This window comes from Mauremys mutica, chromosome 1 (genome assembly GCF_020497125.1).
Source record: "Mauremys mutica isolate MM-2020 ecotype Southern chromosome 1, ASM2049712v1, whole genome shotgun sequence".
Classification (NCBI taxonomy): Eukaryota; Metazoa; Chordata; order Testudines; family Geoemydidae; genus Mauremys; species Mauremys mutica.
The window spans coordinates 301,160,144-301,187,154 of record NC_059072.1 but is presented as its reverse complement, the minus strand read 5'-3'; the positions used below and the strand labels follow the sequence as shown (position 1 = coordinate 301,187,154).

Here is a 27,011-nt window from a genome sequence, read left to right as displayed (position 1 = left end):
AAATAAAATAATAAGTAAATAATAATAAACGTAAATAATATTTTTAGAAATTGCATAGTCTCCATATATGTTTCCTTTCTGGCTTATGAAAAAAAGGGGTTAACAGTCCTGTGACTGAAGCATTCTGGAAGCGGTAGTGCTTAGCAAGAATGCTGGGAGTGGTAGTTCCTTTTCAGTCTCTCGCTTCCTTTCCGTGATGGCTGCATGTTATAAGGTACCGTCTCCGTCTGTTCTTTCTTTGGGCAAGTTTATTTTAAAATTCTGTGCTATCATTTTTTGTTGGTAAAATACATCTCGAGGAGGGCCCTTGGTTCCGAAGGTATCATCACCTCTAGCAGTGCTGGGATATTAGCCCTAGAAAGAGAGCTGCTGCATGGAAGGTGGCATGGAGAATAAAGAGCAAAGTGGTTAATTGGAAAAAGAAGAGCAACCTAAAATTAACTGTAACTGCATCGGGGATTTCAATTAGATAGTGACTTTAACTTTACAAATATATTTTTAAGCTTTACAAATATATATTTCTATAATAATGAAGGGGTGGAAGGGAGTAGCTAGCTGGCTGAATTGATCACTTTAATGCTGATGAGATTTAATTGTATTGTTAGTGGTGTGTTAGGGCACCTAAAGCCTTGGATAGGTGTGTATTAAGTTATTATTCAAGTTGAAATAAATGAACCTTAGCTGAAACCATCAAGTTAAAACTAATATTTAAGAATTACATTTTTTCTTTTACTAATAGTGTCTTTAATTATTAAAACTGAAAGACATTTTAAAATCTAATATACTTCTTGCTTTGTTTTTTATTAGCTCTCTGATTGGACAGTGAAAATGTACTAGTCAATCTCAATTTTCTCACCATCAGTTTCACTTTCTGGTTCTGATGCACTAACTACAAGCCTGCAGTGTTTCGATTGCAAACATTGCAGGAGAATTTTTTTTTTAACAAATAAACAAAGCTTTAATTGAAATTTTAAAAAAGTTAATAGAAACGTGTATAGACCATAAATCTTGTAAAAGTTTGATTTCAAAACACTTACATTTTGGGACAAATTTAATCTGACAATGTCTATTTAAGAGAAGGATGATTATTTGTGTGTAATTATTTCTAGGCAGTGCACTTGCCCAGTTTGTCTGAACCATGCAGTAATTTAGGTATCGTAAAATAATATTTTTTGTTTTTAATTTCCAAAGAGCTCAGGTGAGGCTGTATTACAAAAAATTGAGTACTTCTGCTTTTCAGAACATCAGTTACTCTGTCTCTCTTAGTGGTGTTTCATATATTTTTTATAATGCGGTTAATTGTGTCAGTGTAGAAAATTGTGGACCAAATTGACCTGGTATAAGCAGGTGAAACTCTGTTGACATCAGTGAATTGCATCTTTTTAAGTGAGGTCTAAATTTGGGGGTGTGCAATTAAGTCCAGGGCTGTAGATTACTGGCCTGATTGTGCATTGTTCTGGCAGAAGCACGTCAAGATATGGACAAGGAAAAAGATGTGTAGTCTCTGCTCAGACACCAGAACAACCCCTTGGGGCTATCAGCAACCAAGTGTCAATTAGAGCAGCCCTCAGGTTGCTATAATTTCTACCAGGGGCTAAGCAGGACCTAGCCAGCTTTTGAAATGTGGGAGGTGCAAAGGAATTCTTCCTGATTCCTTCAATGCCTGTGACACTGACAGTTAGGTCAACAATTTGAAATATTTCGCTTCTTGCCAGGATAGTAAACAATAGGATCATTGACACAGTGGATGGAATTAGAGAGTTATAGTGGTGTGTTAATAAAAGGCTTGAAGGTGAACAAAAAATATCTGCTACTGACCCGAAAGAAACCATGATATCAAGAAATTAAAACTGGCATGCTGTGACATACATGGCATATACCTACTTACCCACATCTATGTCTGAGGTGTTAAAAGAAATTGACCCTGAAGTATTTAATTTGTAAAAATATTTCTGTCTCCATGAGTTAAAAAAATAGAACAGGGGTCGGCAACCTCTGGCATGCAGCTTGCCAGGGTAAGCACCCTGGTGGGCCGGGCCAGTTTGTTTACCTGCTACGTCGGCAGGTTCGGCCAATCGCAGCTCCCACTGGCCGCTGTTCGCCGTCCTAGGCCAATGGGGGTGGCGGGAAGCCACAGCCAGCACATACCTTGGCCTGCAGCGCTTCCCGCCGTCCCCATTGGCCTGGGATGGGGAGCCGCGGTCAGCCGAACCTGCCGACGCGGCAGGTAAACAAACTGGCCCGGCCCGGCGAGCCACATGCCAGAGGTTGCCGACCCCTGAAATAGAAGATAAGACAAAGAACTCCCACTGAGATTAGTTTAACTATTATGGAATTTATTTAAAACAAATCTCATGGTCTTTTGTATCTGTCTTGAGAATTTTGACTGTTGCGGGGGAAGGTTCCTTCCCTCATTCTCTGAGTCTTGCACTTTGTGCTGTGAATCACACCTCTGAGAAATAGGTGTAAAATTTGACCAAAGCAGAATAGCATTTTTCACAGATGTAAATACTGACACAAGGTGCAAGGTGCTAAAGAATCAGGCCTTCAGAAATAAATACAAGGACCTTGTCCTTCATGGTTATTCTCTAGTGAGACTGTGACTATTTCTTCTTCCTCCTTTCTTGAGGCAGAGTGTGAGGGGGAGTTCCCTGTCATCCTATTGCTCTCTAAACCCTGTCACTTCAGGCAGTGCAATTTTTCAGATTTCTTTCTCTGAAAAGTCCTAGCATGTGGCTATCTGAGAGGGGATCTCTTCCCCTATAATCCACTTCAGCGGTTATAATTGTCTGGGATGCTCTTTATGTTGGTTTCCAGGTGGCATCTCCTACTTCCTTCACAAACGCCAAACCTCTCCTTGTTGGGGAGAAGATGCAGAGGAAACTCCACAGGGAACTTCATGGAATTTCCCCTTGACTTAATCCAAACCTACGGAGTATTTTGTTTTCTTTCTGCAAGAAACCCTACAACTTTTGCAAACAAGTTAATAGAAGCTTGAGTTTTCCCCTCCTAAAATGGAATTACCTGCATCTTTTGAAACAGGTCACCCGAAAACACATACACTTTTTGCCTTAAATGTGTTGCAGTTCAGGATCAAAACACTTTTAAAAATGATGTACAGTGCTACCCTTTGGCAGGGAAAAGATGACCTCTCTTGAATCAGTGCCTTGAGAAAAGGTTTCCTTAGTTGAAGGAATGGTGGATTGCCAACCAAAATAAGGTGATCTGTTTCCCCTCAAATTGACACAGGAAGGATGAGGAAATATTGACAAAGTCAGAAGGGCTCACAGTATTGGCAGAAGTGGTAGGAACCCTCAGTTCCATAAGGAATCCTTTCTTGTGTCAACAACTCACTGAAGTCAATAGGACTACTTGTCAGAGTAAGGACTATTCATGTGAATATGGGATGCAGGTTTAGGCCCCTTGATAGGCCACAACATCAGGACTTCCTGTTACAAACTAGAAAAGGTTCAAAACAGGATCTGTCATGTGAAATGTACAAACTGATGAAGAAATGGAGACCTTTCCCTGAATGGAGAAGAAATGGAGATCTGGCCATAATTTTCAAAAGGAATAAGTACTATGTTACTGTTCTTGCATCACTGTAGAATAGTTCAGATGAATTAATTGTATTTAAGACTGCTTTCTTTTTATTTATTGAAATGATTTTATGACCCTTATTTGTATGTTTAATTTTGAAATATATGCACAGTAGGCTATGTAGCATTGTTTCAATGGCTCCAATCTTGCAAACATTTATGCATGTGTCAGTAGTCTTGCCAATTAACCTGTTGCAAGATCATGGCCAGTATTACTAATACACTCATGGCCATGCTCAGCTGCTCTCACGTACACTAGTGCAATGGTTCCCAAACTTGGTTTGTGGCTTGTTCAGAGTAAGCCCCTGGCAGGCCGCGAGATGCTTTGTTTACCTGAGCATCCACAGGTACAGCTTGCAGCTCCCAGTGGCCATGGTTCGCCATTGCTGGTATAGATATACTGGCAGAGCTATGCCGACAACCCCGCCCCAGCTGTAGATGCAGCTTATATCAGTAAGAAAGTTCTTTTGCCAGTATAATAGCTTAAACCAGTTCCCCCAATCAAATAAGCTATACTGGTAAAAGGACTCTTTTGACATATAACTGTGTCTGTGCTTCGGCTTTCTCCGGCATAGCTATGTTAATTGGGATGTGACTTTCTTCACACTGCTAACCAACATAGCTATGCCAGTAAAAGTTCCTAGTGTGGTCCAGACCTAAGTCTGGGATAGTTCCATCTAAGATGGAATGGCATTACTAGATTTACACTGATGCAACTAAGAGCAGGATTTGGTCCCTATTTAGCATTTTAAAATATACATTTAAAAAAAAAAAAGCCAGTGAGAAAGTGGCCCACATTGTATCTGCTTTAAATTTCAGGTGGTGAACAGTAAAAGCTGAGATGAAACCTCACCGAGGCGTTGGGCTTTTTAGAAGTCTGCTTGCTAATTGTTTCCATCGCTATCACCATCACTGGTCTCCTCTTGTTAAAAGGATAGGTCACATGATGGAACTATCTATCTTTAGACGCAATTATTTACTGAATATAGTTAAACCTCCTCTGTCATTTAATGATTGGTCAAGGAGATATCATCAGGATTTTAGAGCACTGTGGAAGCATGAAGCTGTGGAAAAATATCTAGAGACCTTAAACAGAGAATACCAGCGGGTTGGCCAGTTGTTAAATAGTGGCTCAATGAATGAGTATGATCAAAGTACTCTGAGCAGAAGACATACTCATTTATCCACCCTTGTAGCTGTTTTTCAAGAAATACAAGAGGCAGAAAGAGAAGTTCAAGAGATAGAATCCATGTGTACAAGTAAGTAAAATCCATCTGTTTATGCAAAGCAGGTTTTTTTTTTATGATGTAATGTGCCTTATTACCCAGAATTTGAAACAAGTCACCCAGGGAGCAATACACTAGGCACATACATTTTCCTAAGGATCCTCCATGTCCCTATTAAAGCCTTCTAGATCCTCCCATTTTGTTTTGCTTTAGCCCCACCGCCTCAGAGTGACCAACTTTGCAGAGCAGGCCAGTGTCATGTACATTATACATTCAAAGTCACGTGAATGCGTCTTTAGCTCAAATATTCTAGAAATGTTGTTTTTAAGACTACTGCAGTCCTTGTTTCATAGGGCTAATGACAATTTTCTTCTTAGGGACATATTTTAGGTAAGGCTTATTTATTTGGTCAGGGGGCATGATTCATAGTACATGTCAGACTGGACATTGTCATTTAAATTTGGATTTTGGTGTTTGGTTCATTGATATCTATTAAATTATGGACTTTGCACATCTCTTCGGAGATGCTCAACCCCAGGCCCTGAATTGTCAGGCTTCAATTTAACCTTACGCGAAATACTAGTTCCTTGAAGATGTTTGAGAACTCTTCTGTGGAGTGAAATAAACAAATGGTTATCCCCCAATCAAAACTATGCCCAGTGGTTTTCAACATATTGCCTGATGATGTGGAAGATGAGGGGAAATTGCTGATGATACCATTATTATTAGGACTAGGAAGAAATGCAAGGAATGGAGCTTACAAATTTGGTAATTATGCAACACTGGCAGTGAAATTTAGAGTACGCAGAGCAAGGTACTGCACTCACTATGTAAGGAAAATAGCCACTGATAGTACTACATCCACTAATGGGTAGTAAATTAGTAGCGAGAGACGACCGAATGTAGAGCAGGGAGAACTTAGAATGGCAGCCAAAAGCCGATATAAGGGATGCAGGGGTGGGCAAATTTTTGGCCTGAGGGTCACATTGGGGAATAGAAATTGTATGGAGGGCCATGAATGCTCACAAAATTGGGGTTGGGGGGCGGGCTCTGGGGTGGGGCTGGGGATGAGGAGTTTGGGGTGCAGGAGGTGCTCTGGGCTGGGACTGAGGGGTTTGGAGGGCGGGAGGGGGATCAGGGCTGGGGCAGGGGATTGGGGCGTGGGGAGAGGCTATGGGGTGTGGCCCCCAACCCAGAGTGGGGCCGGGCCACGTGGTGCGTGCCCAGCCCCCAACTTAGTGCCCTGGCCGGAGCACTGGAGCAGGGCTGAGCCACGTGGTATGGCTCAGGGGCCGACTTAAAATGGCTCGTGGGCTGTAGTTTGCCCACCCCTGGTCTACACAGACACTGCATCACCTTAACTACACCGATATAAGCCCTACACCTATCATGGAGGTGGCGTTATTATGTCGTTGTAATAGGGAACTTACATCGGTGGGAGCAAGGCTGTAGCGTGTACACTGACATAATTAGGTTGACATAAGATGCCTTACGTTGACCTAACTCTGTAGTGTAGACTAGGCCTTAGTGATGCTGCTAGATCGGGGTGGTCAAACTACGGCCTGCAGGCTGGATCCAGCCTGTTGCCGGCCCAAAAGGCCTGAGGCAGCAAACAGTGGTTCGTTGCCCAGTGTACCTCGCTTCCAATAGACACACCAAGGTGGAGAAGCAGTCAAAAGTTTATTTGAGTTCTCAAATAACAGGATGCTCGGAGACACACATGTCTCAAATCAAGCACACAGACATAAGCTGTGTGTCTCTTCTTATACATGACTTCAACTAGGCATCCTCATTACCCCCCACTATTCTCCTCCCCCTCCTATATAATACATACATTGTATAGTTAACAATTAGATCATCCTTGACAGCAAACAATTTATCTTGTTAGTAACTTTTCAAGGCTGTTAGGTTGGTTTACTTCTGGATTTATTACTTTGCCTCCCCTCCCCTCCTCCTCTTTCTAAATTAAACACAAGTAGGGCCCCTTTTTACTATCTCCTGGTGTCAGTGTTGCACTGATAAGGAGCAGTTACACATTCCATTCTCAATTCTAACCTGGGAGTTCAACTAAAGTTTAATATGGAGGCACTCTGGATAAGCATAAAATAACTTTGGTCCATTCAGGCCTAGTACAGAAAGGCTTCATTAACACTGTGGTTTTCCACCCTCCTGAGTTACCTAGAGTTATGCCTAATGACACCAACAAGCCCACGAGACATTTTAAGCCGGCCTGCGAGCCGCACCATGTGGCTCGGCCCTGCTCCGGCGCTCCAGCCGGGGCACTGGGTCGGGGCCGCACCACGTGGCTCCCAGAAGCCGTGGCATGATCCCGCTCTGGCTCCTACATGCTCCAATGGGAGCTGCAGGGGTGGCGCCTGCGGATGGGGAAGTGTGCAGACCCGCCTGGCCTGTACCTCCTCGGCCTCTCCCCATACCCCAACCCCCAGCCCTGATCTCCCCCCCATGCTCTCCAAACCCCTTGATCCCAGCCCAGAGCACCCTCCTGCACCCAAAACCTCTCATCCCCAGCCCCACCTCAGAGCCCGCAACCCCAGCTGGAATCTGCACCCCTTCCCGCACCCCTGATCCCCCTCCTGCCCTCTGAACCCCTCGGTCCCAGCCCAGAGCACCCTCCTACACCCCAAACTCCTCATCCCCAGCCCAGAGCCTGCACCCCCTCCCGCACCCCAACCCCAATTTTGTGAAGCATTTGTGGCCCTCCATACAATTTCTGTTCCCTGATGTGGCCCTCGGGCCAAAAAGTTTGCCCATGCTGTGCTAGGTCAAGGATGAGATATATTGGTGGGAAAGCTTAGACTGCCATGGCCCTTGCTCGTCCTCTTCCTTTGGTAAAATAGAGGATGTTGGTCTCCAGGGTTGTTGATCCACCATAAATTTACTTTTAAAAACAAACACACAGATCAAAATCCTGATGTATTGGGACCCCATTCATTCTCAGTAACAGGATAGTTCTGGATCCCTGCCCATTCAGTTCATAGCCTCACTGTTGAGGCTGCCAACAAGTTTGCCAATTAGTGTGAATAGTGATTAGTTTTAGTAGGAATTAGATTATCAATTTGTTTCACATATGCCCATGAAGAGCTGTGGCATGGGGAATAACTTTTATCTGCTACTGACTTTGGCTAGGTTTGAACTGGAGACGTAGAGGTAAAATCCTCTGTGCCCCATTTCCAGTCTCCCAAGCCATCCAGGGCTCCTGATGATCTGAACATTTAATTAGTAATATACATCATCTTATGCTTCTGTCCTTATTTGGTATTTCATACTGAGAATAAGCAATTCCCTGCAATGGAAGCTGTTATCCATTTTAATGGGTGTAATTTAGCATTTGTATTACAATGTGCTCTAAACTAAATAAGATTGCTTAACGTTTATTTCTATCATTGGCATTTAGAGCTAGACAGCAGAGATGAGAAACAGCTGCTAGAGCTTGCCTTAGAAGAGAAGGAAATCATTAACCAAAAAATCAACACATTTTGCAAAAAGGTGAGCTAGAGGTAAAAGTACAGAGTCTTTAAGATGAACATCTCTTGACATCTTCATTTACAAGTCTTCATATAGCCATGCAATTTTATTGTTCCAGGCAAGACTTTCTTAACAGCAGACTATAACACTTGCCGTTAATGAAACAGGTCTAGCTTCTGCTTTCTCACTGGAAAAGACCTGGAAATGTTCACCGTTGGGAGGTCTCTCTACTGCCAAATGCACCTTAGAAGCTCTTTCTTTTAGACACTTTTTGTATGTGTGCTTGTTCATTTGCTGTCATTGAAAAGTCTGTATCACAGTGAACTACTCTGCTACGAAGACATGGCATGGGGTTCTGCCATTTGTTCATGGTAGCAGAGAGTGTACAGAGATGTCTTGAAAGGCTTTATCCTCGTGGAACTTTCAATCCTTTATCATTTTCTTCAGTTGAATGAGACCAGTGTGTGAAAATAATTGTCGTAAGAGAAGCTGAAAGAAATCCAATGGAAGGCTTTATGTTGTGAATCAAGTGTCTGTATTTTAGAAAATTAAAATAATCTGATTGTATGAAATAGAATCATCTGAAAAATAAGGTCAGTGCCAGTGTAAACTGACTTTCCTGGCTAATATCATTATGTTCACAAGGGAGGCTGCAGTGGCTGATTTGGTGGTCTCATGCTTGGCATTGTGGGGTCAAATTTTCAATTAGCCTCCATTAACACACCAAAATCTCACCGTTGTGTGCCAGGAATCTCAGACTACAACACTGACTGGGCAATTTTCACTCCTAACTACCTGATTTGCATTTACAAGTCTGGGGTTTGTGTGTGTTCAGACTGATGCAACCATGAGATCTGGCTGTAAATTTGGTCAAGAAGGGAGAAACTATTTCTTTCTTTCTTTTCAGCTTTTCCAGAGTATAGTGCCAAGGGAGAAACATGATGACAGTGATGTGCTATTAGAGGTGACATCGGGCAGAACCACTGGAGGTCAGCAAAGTCATCACAAGTAAAGGTTACTCCAAACCTCCATCCAGGTTTACAAGGCTTCAATTGTTTCGCTTACATTTTAATAATGTAAAATAGCACTTTGTAGAGATGAGTATTAGTGCTTTATGCAGATGAATTATCTCCAACGACAATGATCTTTAGAGTTACTGCTAATGCTAAAAATCAGTATTTTTCAGGGAAGAGTCTATAAACTTATATTTCATGTTGTACTGCCTAAATATTTAATTTTTTAGGTGACATTTGCCAACAGTTCACCAAAGAAATGTTTGAGATGTACCACAATTATGCAGATTACAAATGTTGGACCTTTGACATTCTGAACTACACACCAGCTGAGATTGGTATGATAATGTTCTGTTCTTTCTGCCAACAAGACTAAGTTAAAGCTGTGTCTTTGGACTATACCTCTTATGCATTATTTGTCTTTAAAGGCGGATTGCACCATGCAGCTGCTCATATTTCGGGAGACTGTGTCTTCAGGTATTTGAAATATGAAGGAGGGACTCACAGAGTTCAGCGAATTCCCGAGACTGGCCTATCGTCAAGAATGCAGCGTATTCACACTGGGACAATGTCAGTAGTTGTCCTACCTCAGCCAGAGGAGGTAAACTAACCTTAATCAGAATAAAATTGAAGTGTCTTCCTGGCTTTTCTTTTTGGCATTTGAGTGTGTTATATTTAAAACAACAAACCCCAAGGTCTAAGCCGAGTTACTGCTATTATTTTATTGGTGCCAACGTGTATTGTCAAGTCCCAACAAAGGATACACAAGCTTTTCTTCTGTGCAAGGCTGTGACTCTTGACTCAGCACCTGGTTAAATGATTCCCTACAAACTTTACTGGATCCTCAAAAGCAACTTTTTAGAAATCCACTTCTGCCTGAGGTACAGTGCAATTCAAGGGCATAAGGATACAGATCTCAGCTTAACTTCAGTACCCAGAAAGATAATGGAGCAAATAGCCAACCAATAATTTTCAAACACCTAGAAGATAATAAGGTGATAAGTAACAGTCAGTATGAATTTGTCAAGAACAAATTGTATCAAACCAACCTAAGAGCCTTTTTTGGAGAGGGTAACAAGCCTTGTGGATAGGGGGGGAAATGGTAGATGTGGTATATCGTGACTTTAATAAGGCTTTTGCTACTTGCATGACCTTCTCATAAACAAACTAGGGAGATACAGCCTATATGGAGCTACTATACCATGGGTACATAACTGGTTGGAAAAATGTTACCAGAGAGTAGTTGTCAGTGTTTCACAGTGAAGCTCAAAGGCGTATCGAGTGGGGTCCCACAGGGATTGGTTCTGGGCCCAGTTTTGTTCAATATCTTCATCAATGATTTAGATAATGGCATAGAGAGTACACTTATAAAGTTTGCGGGTGATATCAAGCTGGGAGGGATTGCAAGTGCTTTGGAGGATAGGATTAAAATTCAAAATGCTCTGGACAAACTGGAGAAATGATCTGAAGAAAACAGGATTAAATTCAATAAGGACCAATGCAAAGTACTCCACTTAGGAAGAAACAATCAGTTGCACACATACAAAATGGGAAATGCTGCCTAGGAAGGAGTACTGAAGAAAGAGATCTGGTGGTCATAGTGGATCATAAGCTAAATATGAGTGAACAGCGTAACGTTGCAAAAAAAGCAACATTATTCTGGGATGTATTAGCAGGAGTGTTGTAAGCAAGACATGAGAAGTAATTCTTCCGCTCTACTCTGTGCTGATTAGACCTCAACTGGAGTATTGTGTCCAGTTCTGGGAGCCACATTTCAGGAAAGATGTGGACAAACTGGAGAAAGTCCAGATGATAGCAACTAAAATTATTAAAGATAACCTATGAGGAAAGATTGAAAAAATTGGGTTTGTGAGGGGGGATGTAACAGTTTTCAAGTACATAAAAGGTTGTTACAATGAGGGCAAAAAATTGTTCTCGTTCACCTCTAAGGATAGGACAAAAAGCAATGAACTTAAATTGTAGCAAGGGAGGTTTAGGTTAGATGTTAGGAAAAACTTCCTAACTGTCAGGGTAGTTGAGCCTTGGAACAAATTGCCTAGGGAGGTTGTGAAATATCTGTCATTGGAGGTTTTTAAGAACAGGTTAGACAAACACCTGTCAGGTATTGTCTAGTACATAGTCCTGCCTTGAGTGCAGGAGACAGGACTAGATGGTATCTCGAGGTCCATTCCAGTCTTACACTTCTATGATTCTATGGAAGTTAATGTTGTTAAGCCCACCAGCTCCTGGCATTCACGAAACTGACTCACTAGTTGTAAAACAGATTCTAAATTAAATAATGTATTGAGGCTTGGGAGTACATCCAGACAAAAGTTTGGTATGATACAATCAACCTTTCTGAATATTCTTTTTTCTTTTCAATCACACATCTTATTATTGGTTCTTTCCTCCGCTTAGATAGACTCTAAATCTGAACTAGAGCTTTGGGCTGTTTTTCTGAAATCTCCTTGTGGATGTCCAGCTTAAACTCAACATGGCTCTTACTCTTTCCCGGCAAGCTCTCCCCAGCTCCCTCCTTTCTCAGTCACTGTGGACAACACTACCCTCCCCACATCACTGAGACCTAGAATCTAGGTATCGCCTTCAGCTCAGCCCATTACCACACATCTAAATTGTGTCTAAATCTTGCCATTCATTTCTGTACATTTCCAAGATCCAGCCTTTCTTCTCAGTCCATACAGCTGAAACTCTGGTCCAGGCCCTCAGTGCCTTGTTCTTCACTGCTGCAAACTCCCTTTTGGTCTTGTTTCACTTAGATCCATTAAAAACACTGCAGCAAAAATCATCTTCCAGGCTTGTCACTTTGACCAGGTCACTTCCCTCTTTGCATCCCTCCACTGGCTACCCCTTTTCCACCACATCAAGTATGAACTACTTGTCATAGCTTTTAAGGCCCTTCGTGGCCTATCTCTAACCCTACCTATCCTGGCATAGACCTCAGCCAAAATCTTCAAACCCAGTGCTTAAAATTAAGCTTGTACCTAAACTGTAATGTTCAAAAATGCCTAGACAGTTTAGTAACATAAGAACCATTGACTTGGGAGAGTTTGTACATATGTTTGTGGAGTGCCTTGAACAATGGAGCCCTCGGCCTCTAGGCAGGCCCACCAATGGGGGAAGGGGGGACAAAGGAGGCAATTGCCCAGGGGCCCGGGTGATTTAAAAGGGCCCGGGGGCCCCCAGCCACTGCTGTGGTAGCGGTGGCCAGGAGCCCCGGGCCGTTTTAAATCGCCCAGGCAGGCTGCAGGGCTCCTAGGCGCACGCTCCTGAGTCCCAGCACCGGCCCACGAGACTCCATGCACCCTGTTGGAGAGGGCTGGGCAGGAGGGGCCCTGGAGGGTGTGTTGGGGAAGCAGCCCCCACAGCTGCGCCAGGGGGGCAGAGCCGGGGGGAGGAGCTGGGCCGGCGGCAACAATCGCTGCAACTTTGTATCCAGGAGCTAAACTTTCTGCATCCATGTGGGGGAGGCAGCCAGGCTTGGGGGAGGAACTAGGCTGGGGATGGCTGTGGGCAGAGGTAGGCAGGGACAGCTGTGGGGAAGGAGCTGGGCACAGGACCGCTGAGGGGAAGACTCGAGATCGGACTCAGGATCCAGCTGCTGGTCCAACATCTTCAGCAAAGGCACTGGCAGCGCCATGCTGGGCGCCAGCCAGGCTTTGTCGGGGGTCCGCCAGGGAGGAGAGGGCAGGGTAGGTCTGGGAAGGGGTGGGTGTTTCAGTGACAGTGCTGGGTTGGTGGTGGGGGTGGTGTTTGAGGCTATTTTGATTTGGGGCTGGTGGCTGTTCTTTGGGGTCATGTGGCTGATCTCATTAGGGGATAGTCACTCGTATTTGGGGGTGATGGGATGATTGGAGATCAAGGCTGGTAGTTGGGGATGAGGATGTGTTGCTGTTGGGACTGTTGTAAAGGGAACAGTGATGGAGTCTCACCAGAGGATTTATTTATGTTCACTAATAATAATCCTGGTGGATGCTCCATCACTGACCATTTTAAAATCAAGATCTGAAAGATCAGCTGTGGGAATTGTTTTGGGGAAATTCCGGGGCTTGTGTTGTGCAGGAAGTCAGACTCACTAGATGATCACAATGGTCCCTTCTGGCCTCGGAATCTATGAATAAGAGTGTAACGCTCCAGAGAGAGTTTCAACTGGTGCATGAGTAACATGTCAAAGAGAGACATACAGGCTTTGGGGGATTATCGTGAGAATTTTCATACATCCACAGCTGTGGGTTTATAAAGCCCATGAGCACACAGTAGGTAAATTTAATCATAATTTAGGTCACTGGTTAATGTTGGGACCCTTTCTCTCCCATGTATTAGTACTCTGTTTTTTCAGCCAGACTTTTAGTTGGAATTTTCCTTCCTGTTCTGGGTGGGAAATTGGCAGAGGGATGGGGATTAGCTGGAACACAGTGTCACAATGAATTTGGCTCAGGGAGATTAAATGACTTGCCTAAGGAAACCCAGTAAATCAGTGGCACAGACAGAACCCAGTGTGCTGCTCCGACCTTTAGGCAACATTATATTAAGTATTCCCTAAATTTAGGCATAAGGGGCCATATTTTTAAAGGAAGCTCAGTTTGACCTCCTTTTCAGATTGTTACATATGCAAATTATTATAGTGCAGAATTGTGTGCCACAAACGTAGAGTGTTGGGGTTCTTTTAGTTGTAGGCTTTAGGAATGGCTCAGACAGCTTGACTGTTTTTCACTGTATTTATTTTCATGTCTTGGAAGTTCATGCTTATTTTTACACAGAGATGAAGGATGGTCCTTGGAGTACAGCCGTAGGAGCTCTGTGTTCAATTTTCTGCCCTTGATTTCCTGCCTCCCATGGCTGGAGTGTGCAGTGTAGAGCTGCCTGTGATGGCACAATGCAGTGCCCATGGCAGGGGAATTCTCTGGATGCTTGTGGGCTGATTCTGGTTCCAGGGGAGGAGGGGACAGAATGCCACCTTGGGTAAATCACTTAATCTCTCTGGGCCTCAATTTCCTATCTGTAAAATGGTGATAGCAATCCTTCCTTTGTCTTCTCTGTTTAGATTGTAGTCTCTCTAGGGCAGGAAACTGTCTCCATGAGTGCACAATAAGGCCCTGATCTCAGTTGGGACACAGAGGTGCTACTGTAATACAAATCCATGAATAATAACAACTGGAATGGTTCCTGACTGGGACCTGAGTTATGGCATTTGCATGCTCAAGTACCTAGTTTTTTTTGACCGGTTGTCTGGAAACACCTTTTAAAAAAAAAAAAAAAAAAGGTAGATCTCGGTTGGTTACTAGGGCATCAGGTTGCCTGTGGCCTGGGGAAGGAAGGGAAGAGGGAATTCTTCAGTACTGAGACATTGCGCTGCAGGTTCCAGACACAGCACCTTCAGGTAGTGACACAGTTACAGAAACTGCAGTTTATTCTGCCTCATCCTCCCAAAGCCCAATGAGAAGAAACTCCTTTGGTGATATAATGGAGAAGAGACTGGGTGGTATCTGAGAAACAAATAAATTCTGAAGCAGCTCTGGAGCTTGCACCTGTCCCAGGTGGATGGGAAAGGCAGCTGGATGGATACCCATGGGGAAGAGCTAAAAGTTAGGATCTCTGTGGTTGGTACACGTGTATTAGAGAAAATTATCCACAGAAACACAGACAGTAGGAGACTGGAAAGAAGTGAAGGTTCCCCTGGGCCCAACTGTAGGGGATGCCGTGCCCATCCTTTCTAGGGGTCCTGTTGACCGTTCTGCCCTGGGGCCCAGAATTGCTGTCGACAGGCCTGCCTGTAGCTGCTACCACAATACAGATGATAACTAGTAGCCTCTCTCTGTTCTTCGGCAGTTTAAAGCCTTTATCTTGCAAACACTTACACATGTGATTAAATCAATGGGACTACACAGGGGAGTTAAATTAGGCACGTTCATAAGTGTTAATAGGATTGGGGCCTTTTGGTGTAGTGTAGATCCATACTGGCGTGTAAGCATGGGAAAGAAATCAAAAGTAGTTTCTGGTACTTCATCTGCTTCTGAGTCTCCCTGCCAGTTGTGGTTTTACAATAACATTTTCCTATTCTTTAATGATTTTTCTCTCCCCTGTTGCTATGTGAAAGATTTTGCACAATCAGGGGAAACTGATTGCATAGGGGAAAGAATGAAATTGACTACACACAAATAATTATCAAAGGCACAGAGTAAACAAACTGAAAAGAACAGAAATGTTGTTTGTTCACTAATTTCTTTCACTTAGAGTAACGTAGGTGTTACTGGTAACAATGGGAGGCAAGCAAATTTTGGACAGAAGTGCTGTTTTTAAACTGATAGTATCTTTTTTAAACTGTTATAAGCAGATGGTAACTTAATTTTCTTTGACTCTAGGTAGATGTTAAAGTGTATCCTAAGGATTTGCGTATAGATACTTTTAGGGCCAAAGGTGCAGGAGGGCAACATGTTAACACAACGGACAGTGCTGTGAGAATAGTTCATATTCCCACTGGTAAGTGTGTTCGGGATTTTGTATTTTACTCTTTGCCTTTTAGTGCATAGATGCACACAATCTAGATCCCAAAATCCAAGGCTTTAATCCTGTATGCTGCTTCACTTTAGGCACTGGGGTCTGTCTGCACAAAACCGCTGGCAGGACTGCAGCCAATACAGAGAAAGTCAGGTGGCCCTTCTAATTTTTTTGCAGGGGAGTGTGTTCGTTTATGTCAAAAATTGCATGATCAATTTTATCTTTACAATGTGACACACTTAATAAATGGACCACACTTTGCAGTGAGACAGGGACATCGTGGAAGATGTAAGTAACTTCTGTAAACTGAGGACCTTTAACTCTCATTAAAGTTAGTGACCATTGAGGGTACAGTTTGCAGCATCAGGTCCTATGTAAACAAAGGACTGAGATAAGTATCTCCTTGTGTAAAGTGCTTTGAGATCTGTTGATGAACAGACACACTCAATGTAACCCTATATTATTATTTTAAACATCCTAGTGTAAACAGGGCAAATGATATTTTAACATGTTAGCTGGTTTAGATGAACCCTGGACTCCCAGATGCAGCACCATAATTAAGTGGTCCAATGAATCTCAATAAAAAACCCCTCAAGTTCAGCTGTGTTAAAACTTGTCCCATTTACACTACAGTTTGAAAATATACTAACTAAAATGTTTTAGCTAAAATGTTTTTAAAATACACCTTTTATCCTAGTGTGAAGAGCAGGAGGTCTGAAAGGTTTCATTTTACTAATGTTTTAGGATTAATCCTGTTTGTTGTTTGTTATAATTGGTCTTTAATCAGTGTGTTCTTGAATTCCACACAGGACTAACAGTAGAGTGCCAGCAGGAGCGATCACAGCAACTGAACAAAGAAATAGCTCTGCGGACACTGAGAACTAGGTTATATCAACAAATCATTGAGAAAGACTTCAGCCAAAAGCAGAATGCTAGAAAACTGCAGGTGACATGTTTTCCTTATTGAAACTTGGAGATGACATTATGCCATAGATTTGAGCTTTCAGGGTTAGCAACAATAATTTTCCCCTTTTTGTGTGTGTGTGTGGGCAGTAGGGGAGGAGTGTACAGACGGATGTAGGTAAAAAGGAAAGTATGTGCTTGTAAATATAGATAAGAATCAGGCCCTTGATTACCATCTAGGCCAGTTTACATTGCTTTGGCAATGTACGGGGGCCTTAATGTGGATATAATTAACCAAATCGAACTTAATAACTGCATGTAACTTATACCCACTTTAACGCTCTTTTACACTAACAAGTGATATAAAGGAGCTTTCGTGTAAATGAGAATCCATTCCAATGAGTTGTGGTAGTCACATTCTGAATCCAATTCTAAAATACAGTAATTGCTAGGATCCTGCAGAGTGTGGGGAAAAATAACATTCTTGCTACTAAAAATCTTGCCACTTTAGAGCCATATGATAATTTATTATGGTTTTGGAAGTTTAGCCAACCTATTGAGGAAGAAATAATTTATATTGATTAACTTGTAATTAACTGACATTAGTTAATTTAATCTTAAAACTGAAGAAGTTATAAGGTTGTTTTTCCTCCCTGTATTCCACCGTTCTTATCTCTTGCTCTGAGCATCTTGTTCTTTACAATGTGAACTTCTTCAGTGGGCAGAAGCAATGTTAAAAAAAAAAAAAAAAAAAAGCTTCAGTACGTACAAACTTCCTAATCTGTTATTTAACCACTAACTGCAGACTGCATTTAAATTAACTCAGTCACTACTGCTGATGAAGCCTTTATCTCTTGTTATTTGGAATTTAAGATGAGATTTTTCAAAGCTACCTAAGGGATTTGGATGGGAATTGGACATCCAAAATGAAACTCCCACCCTTAATGTTTCACGATGTATTAAATCAGTATCTTGTTTGGACATATAAATGTGGATGCAAGTGAGATTTTCAAAATCTCCTAGGTGAATTAGGCACCCAATTTCTGTTGGTTTTAAATGGAAGTTGTGCACCTATTTCCCTAGGCACTTTTCAGTGTCTCACCCTCCATTTTAAAAAACAAAACCAAAAACTACTTGAAATTCAGTTTTGAAACTTTCAGATTTGTTTGTAACTCCATCTTGTCACCACTAGAGGACACCCAATATCACAAATACTCTGTTTATTCCTTCGCCTGTGTTCATTTTTCTGAGCCATACTCTAGTATGGCTTCTTCACCATCACTTTGTTATAGGGCAGGGGTCGGCAAACTCTGGCACGCGGCTCACCAGGGTAAGCACCCTGGCGGGCTGGGCCGGTTTGTTTACCTGCCATGTCCGCAGGTTTGGCCGATCGTGGCTCTCACGGGCCGTGGTTCGCCGCTCCAGCCCAATGGGGGCGGTGGGAAGCCGCAGCCAGCACATCCCTCAGCCCACGCCACTTCCCGCCACCCCTATTGGCCTGGAGTAGTGAACTGCAGCCAGTGGGAGCTGCGATCTGCCGAACCTGCGGACGCGGCGGGTAAACAAACTGGCCCGGCCCACCAGGGTGCTTACCCTGTTATAGGGAGTACAATTTGAGTTTGCTGATTATGTAATTAGAAGTGCCACTTTAATTATTAGTGGGAATTGCAGTCCTACAGTTTCATCTAGCTAGTATTGTGGGAGTCCCAAGCAAAGTTACTTGCCTTGTAAAGATAGTAGCCATTAAGAATGGTAGATTTAAACAGTGAGCTGGCACCAGCAAGAGGCTTCTCACTTTTAAAATGGGAAAATATTTTCACAGTCTTGTGATACTGAAAAACAGCTCTATACCATTCTTCTCAAATTGCCCCCGAATGCATCTTTGAGCTGAGATCAACTGTGGAACATTTCAGCTGAAAAAATGTTTATTCAGAAAGTTTGAATATTCTTTAGAAATGGTTATAATGAAAACTGCTCAACTAGTTCAACCATGGTTTTCTTTGCCAGCAAAAGTTGTAACTGTATTTTCTTTAGTGACTGAGGGCCATAATTTGAAAGGTATTTAGGCACTTAAAGATGCAGATAGGCAACTAGTGGGATTTTCAAGTTTGTTTAGGTGAGGAGGCACCTACTGGAATTTTCAGGATGACTAAGCACCTAAATACCTTTCAAATTATGGCCCTGCAGGCCTATCAAGTGCCCATCAAAGTCAATGGATACTAAGTGAAGCCCACTGCTTTAAACACACATGCACGTGAGTAACTATGCACATATATGAGGCTATTTACATGTGAAATTACTCACCTGCATACATTTTTGCAGGATCAGGCTGTTAATGAAAGTATAGTATATACTGATTGTTCCAATAGCACAGTTCTGCTCTGAAGAGTGACTGTAAACATAGCATCTTCTTACTTGGTTGACCTAATTTGTATGTAGATATATTTGCTGACATTAGTGACAACTCTGGCTTCTTAAACTACTTTTTAACTCCTGTTATCATTACAGAGCCAATGCAGAAATAGGGAGAGGGAATGTCTTAAACCTTGGCAAAATGTATATTTATACAGAAGACCAAAATGTGTAAGAAGCAGTTATCAGATTAATAATCTGTGTGTTTAAGTACTGTATGTATCTACAGAACAGGCTGATTTATTGCAATCCAGTTTAAGGGTGCTCGTGTGCTGCTTTTGAAGGGTTTTTGTTTTTAAAACTCAAAAAAATAATAGAAGTTGTTGTTGCTGTTGTACAGATAGGGACAAGAGCCCAGTCAGAGAGAATTCGTACCTATAACTTCACCCAGGACAGAGTCACTGATCACAGGATCTCATATGATGTCCGCAATATCAAGGTAGTTATGTTTATGATAATACATGTAAAATCTTTTCAAGAGAGACAGTGTGTGTGTACCTATATCAGTTCTTATTACATCACTAGCCAGAGTTAATCTTGTGAAAGTAATTACTAAATTTGTCAAGAAGCTAAGTGTGGACATAAATTGTGTAGTACCATTAAATGCCACTAACTACTGAACATGGTTATAGGTTGGGAAAGCCTAGATCTTTCTTTCCATCCTTTGTGATATATTATTAAAGGTGAGATACAAAAGATAAAAAATCACTAGCCCCATTCTTTTGTTTTTTTGTTTCTCTATTATATAAAGAAGGCCTGATAAAGCAGAGAGTACTCACCTGAGACATTCAGTGAGTCCTTCACCAAACCAGGGAGGACTAGACTTGACATTCCTGATATATGTAGGGTAAAAAAGCAAGAAGAAGTTGTTTGTTTAGAAATTAAAAAACAAATGGCCTGCTCCAACCCACCACTTCCAGACTGTCTTTATATGGTATAGAGGCAAAAAACACACACAAGCACACTTTAAAAGTTGGGGGTTTTTTGTTGTTTTTTTTTTGCACTTTGCAGGTCACCTTTAAGGGCAACAGAAAAGTTTCTTTTTAAGATTATCTGACATTATATTTCTGGGTAAAATTCTACATATGGTTTTTTTTTTTTCACTTGAATGTGCTGAACAAATACATGATACGCTAGTATTCCATGTGAGTTCAGTTTATGGGTTGATTTTGGAATGATTTTAACTTTTGGGCTAGTAGGTTTTGGATTGATTTTTAACTCTTGGGGTGGGTTTCAAGATTGAGTTTGTTCTATGATTTGGATTTCCATTTTAGGATTAGACTTAAATTTTATTGCTCAGGTTTAAGATTTAATATTATTGCCATCACAGAGCAAGTAGCGCACATTTAATTGTGCTGAACAATGAGCTAGGCCCCTTAGAGAACACAGAGGAGTACAGATCCGTGCCCTGGAATATTTACAGTATGTTAAGATCTGACATACAAGTGAGGATCATTACAAAAATAACAGTGTGGGGGAGAATCTGACAAGGTTCAATAAATAACATGACAATTTAGATTGTTTACTTGTTCATCTTATTTTTTAGGATCCTGTTCTGATACCTTTACTCACTTTGAATAGTCCCTTACTCCACAAATTGTCCTATTGAAGTCAATGGAACTTTTTATCAGTAAGCTGCTACTCAGCATGAGTACAGGTATTAGAATGTGGTCATTATTCATTACAATATCCTACATCCCATCAATTCTTGCTAGATTAGTTAACTTTTTTTTAGGCAATGGGGTTTGACAGATGCAAGATGTTGCCAGTAATTCCTTCTGTTATTGCCAAGAAGATGCCATGTAACCGTATGCTGTTCTTCAGCAACATGCCTTCAACTTCCAGGGGGGAAGGATAGCTCAGTGGTTTGAGCATTGGCCTGCTAAACCCAGGGTTGTGAGTTCAATCCTTGAGGAGGTCACTTAGGGAGCTGGGGCAAAAATTGGTCCTGCTAGTGAAGGCAGGGGGCTGGACTAGATGACCTTTCAAGGTCCCTTCCAGTTCTAGGAGATTGGTATATCTCCAATTATAAAAAAAAACAAAAAAAACACTGACTCATTTTCACCACCTAAAACTGATGTCACACCAGGGGAGTAATGCAAAATTGATGGGTTGATGCATAAAGATCAGGCTCCATGCAAATATATTCCAGGAATTGTTATTGATTGATCAGCATTCAAAAAATACTGGTCTATACTAATCATTAATGCTTCTCTCTTTCGTTTGATAGGAATTTCTCTGTGGTGAGGGGGCACTGGATGAGCTAATCAACAGGTTGTTGGACTCTGCAGAGATGGAGGCCCTAATTGAACATTTAGAAAACTTTAAATCTTTAGAAGGAGGAGGCTGATGTAGGTCTTGTACTAAATACAACACTGGTCCTTGTAATGCTGTAGCATAATAAAATGGAAGTATTTGTTAGATGTCAGATGTTGATAAAATCTGTGTCTTTCTTTCCCATATTCTGTGGTTAAATATGAAGTTGAATTTTTTTTAACTGTGCGACATGGCTTTTGAAAATATTTTACACATTTGCATGTCAGCTTTAAGTTTTTGTTATTTTTTTGTGAATTTAGTATTGGTGAAAGGTGCCAGCCTAAGAGCAAACTGAAATCTTCAGTTTGTCCACAGAACAGTGCAGCAAGGAACTGATGGGCAGGATCCCATGGGAGGCTAATATGAGGGGGAAAGTAGTCCAGGAGAGCTGGCTGTATTTTAAAGAAGCCTTACTGACAGTGCAGGAACAAACCCTCCCGCTGTGCAGAAAGAATAGCAAATATGGCAGGCAACCAGGTTGGCTTAACAGAGAAATCTTCAGTGGGCTTAAACACAAAAAGGAAGCTTACAAGAAGTGGAAACTTGGACAGATGACTAGGGAGGAGTATAAAAATATTGTTCGAGCATGCAAGGATGTAATCAGGAAGGCCAAAGCACAATTGGAGTTGCAGCTAGCAAGGGATGTGAAGGGTAACAAGAAGGGTTTCTACAGGTATGTTAGCAACAAGAAGAAAGTCAAGGAAAGTGCGGGCCCCTTACTGAATGAGGGAGGCAACCTAGTGACGAGGATGTGGAAAAACTAATGTACTCAATGCTTTTTTTGCCTGTCTTCACAAACAAGGTCAGCTCCCAGACTACTGCAGTGAGCAGCACAGCATGGGGAGGAGGTGATCAGCTGTCTGTGGTGAAAGAACAGGTTAAGGACTATTTAGAAAAGTTGGACATGCACAAGTCCACGGGGCCGGATCTAATGCAGCCGACAGTGCTGAGGGAGTTGGCTGATGTGATTGCAGAGCCATTGGCCATTATCTTTGAAAACTCATGGCGATCGGGGGAGTCCCAGACGATTGGAAAAAGGCAAATATAGTGCCCATCTTTAAAAAAGGGAAGGAGGAGAATCTGGGGAACTACAGACTGGTCAGTCTCACCTGAGTCCCTGGAAAAATCATGGAGCCAGGTCCTCAAGGAATCCATTTTGAAGAACACAACAAGCGATTAGAGACAAGAAGTTAAGGCAACAGGAATAAGTGCACTAGCCGCCTGCCAGAGGCTGGAGGAAGGTGATCAGGAACAGTCAACATGGATTCACCAAGGGCAAGTCATGCCTGACCAACCTGATGGCCTTCTACGATGAGATAACTGGCTCTGTGGATATGGGGAAGTGGTGGACGTGATATATCTTGACTGTAGCAAAGCTTTTGATATGGTCTCCCACAATATTCTTGCCCGCAAGTTAAAAAAGTATGGATTGGATAAATGGACTATAAAGGTGGATAGAAAGCTGGCTAGATCATTGGTCTCAGTGGGTAGTGATCAACAGCTCAATGTCTAGTTGGCAGCTGGTATCAAGTGGAGTGCCCCAGGGGTCTGTCCTGTGGCCGGTTTTGTTCAATATCTTCATTAATGAGCTGGAGGATGGTATGGATTGCACCTTCAGCAAGTTCGTGGAAGACACTAAGCTGCGGGGAGAGTTAGATACACTGGAGGGCAGGGATAGGGTCCAGAGTGACCTAGACAAATTGGAGGATTGGGCTAAAAAAAATCTGATGAGGTTCAACAAGGACAAGTGCAGAGTCCTGCACTTAGGACGGAAGAATCCCATGCACTGCTACAGGCTGGGGACCAACTGGCTAAGTGGCAGTTCTGCAGAAAAGGACCTGGGGATTACAGTGGACGAGAAGCTGGATATGAGTCAACAGTGTACCCTTGTTGCCAAGAAGGCTAATGGCATATTGGGCTGCATTAGTAGGAGCATTGCCAGCAGATTGAGGGAAATGATTATTCCCCTCTATTCAGCACTGGTGATGCCACATCTGGAGTATTGCATCCAGTTTTGGGCCCCACGCTACAAAAAGGATGTTGACAAATTGGAGAGTCTCCAGTGGAGGGCAATGAAAATGATTAGGGAGCTGGGACACATGGCTTGCAAGGCGAGGCTGAGGGAACTGGTGCTATTTAGTCTGCAGAGAAGAGTGAGGGAGGGATTTGATAGCAGCCTTCAACTACCTGAAGGGGGGTTCCAAAGAGGATGGAGCTAGGCTGTTCTCAGTGATGGCAGATGACAGAACAAGGAGCAATGGTCTCAAGTTGCAGCAGGGGGAAGTCTAGGTTGGATATTATGAAAAACTATTTCACTAGGAGGGTGGTGAAGCACTGGAACAGGTTACTTAGGGAGGTGGTGGAATCTCCACCCTTAGAAGTTTTTATGGCCCAGCTTGACAAAGCCCTGGCTGGGTTGATTTAGTTGGTTGGTCCTGCTTTGAGCAGGGGATTGGACTAGATGACCTCCTGAGGTCTCTTCCAACCCTAATATTATATGATTCTATGACAGGCAATGCAGGCTTTCCCTCAGGGTGTCTCGAACCTTGATGAAGGAGTCATCAGAGTGCAGGTTGGTTTCTATGCCTGTTCAGTCCTGGGCACCTTTGCTCTGTAATGCCATGTGTGGAGGTGGCTTTGTGATGTAGATGTGTCCCCAGAGAATAGGGTTGAGACCACCACTGAGAAGGTAGCAACTTCCAGTCGCTACTGATTGGTGTTAAAGCAGTAATAAATGGTTAGTCTATGCAAACCATGACAGTGAGCCTCCCAGGCCGTTCAACAGATTTGGGCTTGCACTAGTGCTCTAAAAATAGCTGTGTACTCAATGCTTTGAAGTTGCAGCTTGGCCCGGAGTTCAGGCTCTGAAGCCCACCCTCCTCCCTCGGCTTCTGACCCAAGCTCCAGCCCAGGCTGCAACTCCAAAGCACTGACTACAGAGCTAGTTTTAGAGCGCTAGTGAAAGCCCTGCAAGCCTAAGTTGTGTCAATGGGAATGGGAGACTCACTCCCATGGTCTGTATAGACCTATCCCTGAAGGCTCTGATCCAGCCAGTTCCCCTAAATTCAATGCTTCTTAACATGCCCAGATCATCCCCTCTCAAATTAAAACCCCTGGCAGGAGCTGTAGGAATGGAAACCTCGGCAAGGTCCCTCTACCCCATCATCCCATCAAGGGGGGGGCACAAGGTATTCACTCTACCCCCCAAAATATTCAAAACCTGGAAGATCGCCAGGAAGCCATGGGAGGCCAAAGCTGTAAGTGTAGAGGACCTTGTCTCTGACCATCAGGTGGGCCCCCTTCCTCAGTATTTTGGCAATGTGGCTTCCTACACAATTCATAACCTATCTGCAAACAGTATTCAAAGAGAATAAAGGAAAATCCAACAAATTCACAAATAATTTGATCAGCTCTAGTATGTGTGTGTCAGCTCAGGTATGAGTAAGAGGCTTTCAAAGAAATATAACACAAATTAATTCACCAATTAATTACACAGCTTCAGCCACCTGCAAGGTTTTCTTAGAAGCGGGGTATTTCATCATATTACATTCCAGATTCAGGATTAATTAGTTAAACCTTATAAAGTGCTCAAAGATGAAAAGCTCTACCAGAGTGCTAAAAAACAATAACCCGAAGCCTCATTTCTAGTGAGTACGTGCAAGAGAGATTTACTCTGCAGTTTCAACTGCAGCACCTTAGGGATACTTGCGACTAAGTTGGTTAATTTTCTTAAGCCCTTCCTTGTTGTTGATGGTTTTGTGCACGGTGATGAGAAAGGGGAAAGCAGAAGGGAGCTCCACTCTGCTGCTTAACTTCTGATGTCCCCAGTGCAGGCACTGAAGTTTATCAGCCAGATCCTTTCTTCCAGCCCGTTCCAGGGCATCCTGAAGGATCTTTGTCTTGTTAAGTTTATTCCATGATCGTTCATACCTGCATTTGTTGCAATAAACATTACAGCAGCGTGATCAGTCAGTATAAGATACGCCATCCCCCTTTGCACTTGAAGTGCACCAACTGTTATGCCATATTTTATAAAAAATGTATTTATTTACCTCCCTCCAACAGACATGATACTGTTTGAGACCTTATTTTCCTTCTAACTTCTACTGCCACCATAGGATTGCAATAGAGATAAGAGCAGGGACACTGTAACAGAAAATAGTCTATACTCCTGGGGCTGCACTTGCAATAGGAAAATCAACACTGGTGGAACTATACTCATTGTGAATTACTCGTCCTTAAAACAGGTCCGGATTATCCATAGTGCTGAGCAACCAGCAACTCCCATTGACTTCAATAGAAGCTGCTGGATGCTCAGGACATGCAAAAATCATCACTACCAAGAAATAGTTCTCAGATGGATGTTATTCTAAACCTACTTATGGGAACGGTTTTAATGACAAACCACAATGTTAAAAGGGAATGAAAAGTGCCTTTTATAATGGCAGGAAATACACCACAGAGAGAATACAGTTGCTCATTGTATCCCTGTAGAACAAAGCAGGTACAGTACAGTACTTTGGTTTAATCTGTACAGTAATCCTTATTGCTTTATAGTTTGCCTGTAAAATAAAAATTGTAACACAAATCAAATACCTGCTTTACCACCCACTACTCTCACTTTCTTCAATACTCATGACTGTGTATAATCCGGACCTTGTACTTTGGCATAACAATGGTAATCATTATTAGTCAATGCTTTTTCAGAGATTCTAAGTCCAGAAGGGTCCATTGTGATCATGATCTTTTGTATAACACAGGCCATAGAACTCCCTCCCCCCACCATTTCTAGAGCTTATTTTTTAGAAAAACATCCAACCTTGATTTGAAAATTGTTAGTGATGGAGAATCCAACATGACCTCTGCTAAATTGTTCCAATGGTCAGTTACTCTCTGTCAGAAATGTCTGCCTTATTTCCAGTCTGAATTGGTCTAGCCTTAACTTCCAGCCATTGGATTGTGTTGTATCTCACTCTGCTGAAGAGCCCATTATTAAATATTTGTTTATCATGTAGATACTTGTGGACGGTAACCAAGTGACTCCTTAACCTTCTCTTTGTTAAGCTAAATAGATTGAGCTCTTTGGGTATGTTTACACTGCAATAAAACACTCATAGCTAGCCCAGGTCAGTTGACTCAGGCTCTCAAGGTTTGGGCTGTGGGGCTATAAAATGGCAGCACAGACATTTGGGTGGGCTGGATCTCGGGCTCTGCAGGGCCTCAGAACCTGGGCTCCAGCCCAAGCCCAAACAGCTGACACGGGCCAGCCATGGGTGTTTTATTCCAGTGTAGACATACTCTGATTCTATCATTATAAGACATATTTTCTAACCCTTTAATCATTCTTGTGGCTCTTCTCCGAACCCCCTCCAATTTATCAATATCCTTCTTGAATTGTGGCATGAACTGGGCACAGTATTCCAGCACCACTCGCACCATTAACAGATACAGAGATAAAATAACCTATCTACTCTTACTCGAGATTCCCCTGTTTATGCATCCCATGATCGCATTAGCTCTTTCAGCCATCATATGACATC

The 27,011-nt window shown here is 42.5% G+C and overlaps 1 protein-coding gene across 1 annotated transcript; it reads left to right on the top strand.

Moving 5' to 3' along the window:
- The first annotated feature begins 89 nt into the window (after nt 1-89).
- MTRF1 (mitochondrial translation release factor 1) lies at nt 90-21,583 on the top strand. Its single transcript, XM_045012593.1, has 10 exons — nt 90-214; nt 4,419-4,858; nt 8,241-8,332; nt 9,219-9,300; nt 9,555-9,662; nt 9,753-9,925; nt 15,705-15,822; nt 16,650-16,786; nt 19,496-19,594; nt 21,386-21,583. The coding sequence occupies exons 2-10, from the start codon at nt 4,441-4,443 to the stop codon at nt 21,503-21,505; spliced, it is 1,347 nt and encodes a 448-aa protein (XP_044868528.1). The 5' UTR covers nt 90-214; nt 4,419-4,440; the 3' UTR covers nt 21,506-21,583.
- The last annotated feature ends 5,428 nt before the right edge of the window (nt 21,584-27,011 follow it).

What these genes read in the sequence shown, in the direction of transcription:
- MTRF1 (XM_045012593.1), top strand. Translation starts at nt 4,441, where the DNA reads ATGAAACCTCACCGAGGCGTTGGGCTTTTTAGAAGTCTGCTTGCTAAT. An exon ending in TCAACACATTTTGCAAAAAG is followed by an intron (nt 8,333 to 9,218) that starts GTGAGCTAGAGG and finishes CTTTCTTTTCAG; the next exon opens with CTTTTCCAGAGTATAGTGCC. An exon ending in ATGATGTCCGCAATATCAAG is followed by an intron (nt 19,595 to 21,385) that starts GTAGTTATGTTT and finishes TTCGTTTGATAG; the next exon opens with GAATTTCTCTGTGGTGAGGG.